We start from the raw sequence: 6,260 nt of genomic DNA on the forward strand, positions 1-6,260 counted from the left end.
GCAGCTGAGGACTCTAGACTCTAGACTCATGGAAAGAGAAAGGCTGTGCGCTGTTGGCCAAGAGGCAGGCACATTCTGCAAATTACTATATATCCCTGAGTGTTTTTGTGTACATTCTCTTCCCCCCCAAAAAAGAAACAAAAAAACAGAGGGAATGGAAGCAAATGCTAAGTGGATGATGATGCACTACAATCATTGCAATGAAACGATGATATAAAACCGACGTTCTCCCATGCAAACTATCACTCCATTTACAATAAAAACTTAAAAAAAAAACAAAAAATAAACATGCTTAGACATAGCTGAGCAGTATCTGTCATATGTAAGTCCTCCAAGGATACAGGATCCAAACATTAAAAAGAACTGCCTTTTAAATACTCAGCTAAGCAACTAGATTCTGACTTTGATATTCAGGATTTCAAGAGTCCCTCTACTCGTACAGGTTTTTCTATTCTGGTCATAGCTTTTCCTAGAGAGAAACCCAATATGGCGTGAAAATATAACATATGAGCAGTCAAGTCACTTGGCCACCCATCCCACCCCAAATCCTCAATTAAGTCACGGCTTACTTTTCTAGGGCACTGCGAACAGGAGGCAGCCCACCACAGCTATATTTGTAGACTGTTTCCAGAATCTGACATCCATGAATCTATGGAAAATATAATTGTTTCAAACTTAATTTCATTTGAATGATTCATGCAGCAAAAACTCATATTCTAAATTTAACCAAGGGTGCACACTCCAGCAAAAAACAAGGATAAACTTTCTCATAATAATCATATATAAAGATTCTCAAAGTATAGACCCCGGTCTAGTATCATAATCATATGGGAACTTGTTAGAAATGCAAATCCTTAGGTTCCACCCTGGACTTACTAAACCAAAAACTCAGGAGAGTGGAGGCAACTTTATGTGTTTTTAAGCTCTGATACACACTAGTTTGAGAACTCTGCACCAGGGAAACCAGAATCATTTAGAGTTGGACTTCTAAGCAATGACAGCTAAAAGTTAAGTGAGAAGTGCAGCTATGTATGGAACCCTGATGCTGTCCCCACTAACACCATTCACCTAGGAGGTCCACTCCCACTTTGGGAAATAGTTTAATACAGTGATTAAGAACACAGTCTTTTGAGTCACATGTTGTTAATTGTCGTCAAGTTGGTCCCGACTTACAGTGACCCTATATGTGGTGTCAAAGGAGCAGCGGGTGGATTTGAACCATCAACCTTGTGATTAGTAGTCCAGCATTCAACCTACAGTGCCATGCCAGGAGTCAGATGTTGTTGTTAGGTGCTGTGGAATCAGTTCTGACTCACAGTGATCTTAACCACTGCCCAGTCTTGCACCATCTTCACAACTGGTGTTAATCTTGAGCTTACTGCTGCTTCTACTGTGACAATCCATCTCGTTGGGGGTCTTCCTCTTTTTTGCTGCATGATGGTCTTCTCTAGGAGTGGTCTTCTGATAATGTCTCCGACGTATGAGAGATAATGTCCCGACATCTTGGTTTCTAAGGAGAATTCTAGCTGTATTTCTTCCAATACAGATTTATTTGTTCTTCTAGTAGTCCATGGTACTTTGAATATTCTTCTCTAATACCAAAGCTCAAATGCATCAATTCTTCTATGTTTTGTTCTATTGTGTATAAGGACACTATGAGTTGGAACCGATTCGATGGTACCTAACAACATCTGACTCCTGGAGTGGCACTGTAGGATAAGTGCTGGACTGCTAATCACAAGGTTGGCAGTTCAAATCCACCAGAAGTTCCTTGGAAACCCCACACAGGGTTTCTATGATTTGGATTTTCACATTCATATTAAGCTACTGAAAATACCATGGGTTGGATCAGGCACACCTTAATCCTCAAACTCACGTCTTTGCTCCTGAAATCTTTAAAGAGCTCTTGAGTAGCAGATTCGACTGAAGCAATAAAGAGTCAGAAAGGCCAAGGTTTATATACCAGCTCTACAATTTATTTTGGATCAGCCCCTGGAGAAAGATACCATGCATGGTAAAGTGGAGGGTCAGTGAAAAAGAGGAAAACCCCTAACGAGATGGATTAACACTGTAACAATGGGCTCAAATACAACAATTGTGAGGATGGCACAGGACCAGGCAGTGTTTTGCTCTGTTGTGCATAAGGTCACAATGAGTCAGTACATAACAACTACTATTTACTACACCGTGTGTCTATCTGAGCATACTCCTTAACCTATTTGAATGTGAAAATGTATGTAAAGCAGTTAATATACTGCCTAGCACAAAGTAAGTGCTTGATAATGACTGGATATTCATTAAAGTGAATACTCTTAATAAGTTAAGGCATAAATATAAAAGCTTAAATACATGGAGACTTGAACTAAACATGATTAATCTACTTGTCCTTTATTAAGAATGGAGTTACATGAACCATTTCAATAAGGTACTAAATTCTTCTTGGATATGAAATCTCGAAAGATTCCTCAGAGTTACTAATCCTAGCCAGAAAAGACAAATACTCTGTTTGGGTCTAACTTTTCAATGTTCCTTAAAAGCCCTATACAGGGTCTCTATGAGTTGGGGTCTAACTTTTCAATGCTCCTTAAAAGCCCTATACAGGGTCTCTATGAGTTGGGGTCTAACTTTTCAATGCTCCTTAGAAGCCCTATACAGGGTCTCTATGAGTTGGGGTCTAACTTTTCAATGCTCCTTAGAAACCCTATACAGGGTCTCTATGAGTTGGAACCAACTTGATGGCATTTAACAACAACAGCATATGATAAAAACATGTGACAAGGTCAGATATCTTTAACTAATAAAATGGCATCTGGGTTTCACCCAGTTATCTAATAATTCTTAGAAAACTCTCAGCGCCCTAACCTATTACCGTCTTTCCTTTTGAGGATGAATTTGTTGTGTCTCCTAAGAACTATAATCAACACTTCTAAACCCTTGGAACAATTAGCTCTCACCTCCAGGCACCCATAGCATTTTTTTCTCACCCTAGCAGCAAAGTGGACCAGATGGGCTGAAGGACAGGGTTATATCCTATTTATCTTCGCATCACTGATACTTAGCGTGTGATGCACCATATATTAGTGAATGGATGAATAAATATACAAAAACAAAAACCAGAGTCTTCAAAAAGAATGCAAGGTAAAATTAAATACTAATATTTTCTTGGTGCTTATCAGGGCAAAAGGAAAAAGGAAAGTTCTCACCTTTTGACTTTTAATTTGCTCCACTACAACCATCACAGAGGGAAAGAGGAGCTGGAACTGCAAAGCAGAAAATAGTAATGTGTGCAAGGGAAAAAACATCAACTCAGAAAATGCTGTTGTTTCAAAATAGTCTAGTTTAAGATAAACATGGCAATCCCATAGAAGAGCCAAGAAAAGGATCCAGTGTTCTAAGGCAATTTTGATTGACAAAGGGGTTGGTTACACACAGAAAGAGGATGGCAGATGGAGGCAGTTTCTATTTCTGAAGCAGGTATAATTGTTAACATGGATGTCAATTTAGACATCATTAACATAAGACATTAGGTTTTAACTAAATTTGGGTTTCTTCAAACAGTCCTGCCATATTAAGAGCATAAAAATGCACAAAACATAAAATGCCAGGCCCTGAATACAAAATGAAAAAACAATGTCAGAAGTTAGATTTTTCTAACAGTTTCAACAGATTTCTAGGACTTCTGTTATCTGGGCAGCATACCTGATCTAAGGAGTAGTTGACATGTGATATGGAGAGATGGGGATCAGCCAGAAACTGCAATAAAAGACATCACAGTTAGGGTGTCATACGGATTTTCTTAAACTGCTTTCATCTATGAAAACTAGAAGAGAATCTGAGAATGGGCCTGGTGGTGGTAGTGGTTATGTGCCATGGACTTGGTTCTGACTCATAGCAACCCTGATTAGGGTTTCTGAGGCTGTAAATCTTTAAGGGAGCAGAAAGCCTCAACTTTCTCCCACAGAGCAGCTGGTAGTTTTAAACTGCTGACTTTGCGGTTAACAACTTGATTTGTAACCATCACAAACACTAGCAGAGAATCTGTGAATGGGCTTAGTGTTAGGTTTAGGCTACTATACAAGTTGATCATTTATAGATTAATAACTCTGATTTTCAGGTGATAACAAACCACATTAGTGGTATTGTTTTAACAATTCTCATAAGCTCACTCAGAACCCTCTGCCATGATCTATAAGCCACTCTGATCATGGCTTGGGCAATCACAGAGAGAAAACTGTACCCTCCAGCTGTGCAGGAAACAGTTCACTCTGAACTATCTACTCTGGAGAAAAGAAGTTATCAAAGATGTTTCAAATTCAGTTACATTCTCAAGTCTGTTTTCCCAAAGGTATTGCTTTTTATGTCTCTTTTTTCTCACCTCTTGTTCCAAATCAAGCAGTGCTTGGCGATAAGGTTGCAAAACAGAATCCAAGCCTGTGCAGAAGGCCCTCAGGTAGATTCCATGTAACCCACCTTGGCCCTGCTGCGATGAATGGTGATCCTGAAGTAAAAAGAAGTTAGCTTCTTAGTTTAAGCCCTGAAGCTGGAGAAAGACATTATTCTTTATTACTGGTATTGTTTTAACTTAAATAACCCTGTTTCAATGTGGTGTTTAATGAGAGGAACACTGACTAGAAGATAAAGATTTTAAGCACTGATCTTTAAAAATATGATAATACTTTGATCTTCTAAACTGACACTATGTACAACAGAAGGCAACACTGCAGGACCCTGCGTCAATTTCACAATCATTGCTATGCCTGTGCCCATTGCTGCTGCTACTGTGTCAATACATCTCATTGCTGGGGACTTCCTCTTTTTCAATGACCCTCTACTTTACCAAGGATAATGCTCTTCTCCAGGGATTGGTCCCTCCTGATAATGTCTTCAGTATGAGAGATGAAATCTGGCCATTTTGGCTTCTAAAGAGCATTCTGACTACTTCCAACACAGATCTGTTTGTTATTCTGACACTCAAGGTACTTTTAATATTCTTATCCAACACTATAACTCAAATGCATCAATTCTTCCACAGTCTTCCTTATACACTGTTAAACTTTCACAAGCGTAAGAGGCTACTGAAAATACCATGGCTTGGGTCAAGTGCACCTTGGTCCTAAAACTGACATCTTTGCTCTTTCAACACTTTAAAGAACTGTTGTGCAGCAGATTTACCTAATGCAGTATGTCATTTGATTTCTTGAATTCTCCTTCCAAAAAGTTATCTTTGACAACTTCAACCTTTTCTCTATTTATCATGATGTTATTTATTGGTCCAGTTTTGAGGATTTTTGTTTTCTTTACATTGAGGTGCAACTTATATTGAAGGCTGTGGTCTTTGATCTTCAACAGTAAGTATTTTAATTCCTTTTTGCTTCCAGCAAACAAGGATGTATCATCTGCATTTCACAGTTTGTTAATAAGCTTTCCTCCAATCCTGATGCCACATTCTTCTTCATATAATGCAACTACTCGAATTATTTGCTCAGCACACAGATTGAAGAAGTATGTTAAGAGGATACAACCATGGCACACCCTTTCCTGATTTGAAACCCTTCAGTGTCCCCTTGTTCTGTTTGAACGACTGCTTCTTGATCTATGTACATGTTCTTTATGAGCACAATGAAGTGTTTGAAATACCCATTCTTTGTATTGTTGGACACAGCTTGTCATGATCCACACAGTCAAAAACCTTTGTAAAGTCAATAAAGTAATATTTTGTTTTCAGCCATGATCCATCTGACATAAATAATGGATAACCCTCATTCCACATCTTTGTCTGAATCCGAGTTGAACCTCTGGGAGTTTCCTGTCGACGTACTGCTGCAGTCGGTTTTTGAAGTTATCCTTACAAAATTTTACTTGCTTGTCATATTAATGATATTGTACAATGATTTCCACCTGTCTTTGGAAAGGACACAAATATGGATCACTTCCAATTTGTTGGCCAGGTAGCTGTCTTCCAGATTTCTTGGCATAGATGAGTGAGGACTTCCAGTGCTGCAACAGTTTATTGAAAGATTTCAATTTGTATTCCATCAATTCCTGGAGTCTTATTCTATGCCAGTGCCTTCAGTGCACCTTCAACTTCTTCCTTAACAGTACTTTCAGATCATATGCTACCTCTTGAAACAACTGAATAACAATTATTTCTTTTGGTACAATGACTCTATGTATTCCTTCCACCTGCTTTTAACGCTTTCTGTATCATTCAATATTTTGGCCATAGAATCCTTCAAAATTGTAAGTAGAGGCTTGATTTT

The 6,260-nt window shown here is 38.6% G+C and overlaps 1 protein-coding gene across 1 annotated transcript in view; it reads right to left on the reverse strand.

The window, feature by feature from the left end:
• TUBGCP4 (tubulin, gamma complex associated protein 4) overlaps window positions 1–4,499 on the reverse strand; it is a 25,062-nt gene extending 20,563 nt beyond the window's left edge. Inside the window, exons 1-4 of the mRNA XM_006831720.1 lie at window positions 4,376–4,499; window positions 3,700–3,753; window positions 3,204–3,260; window positions 570–649 (exon numbers count right to left, since the gene is read on the reverse strand). Coding sequence (XP_006831783.1) covers window positions 570–649; window positions 3,204–3,236 — 113 coding nt within the window. The 5' untranslated portion in view covers window positions 3,237–3,260; window positions 3,700–3,753; window positions 4,376–4,499. The remainder of the gene's footprint in view (window positions 1–569; window positions 650–3,203; window positions 3,261–3,699; window positions 3,754–4,375) is intronic.
• Between the last annotated feature and the right edge of the window lie 1,761 nt (window positions 4,500–6,260).

Source organism: Chrysochloris asiatica, unplaced genomic scaffold (assembly GCF_000296735.1).
Source record: "Chrysochloris asiatica unplaced genomic scaffold, ChrAsi1.0 scaffold00004, whole genome shotgun sequence".
In the NCBI taxonomy this organism is placed as follows: domain Eukaryota; kingdom Metazoa; phylum Chordata; class Mammalia; order Afrosoricida; family Chrysochloridae; genus Chrysochloris; species Chrysochloris asiatica.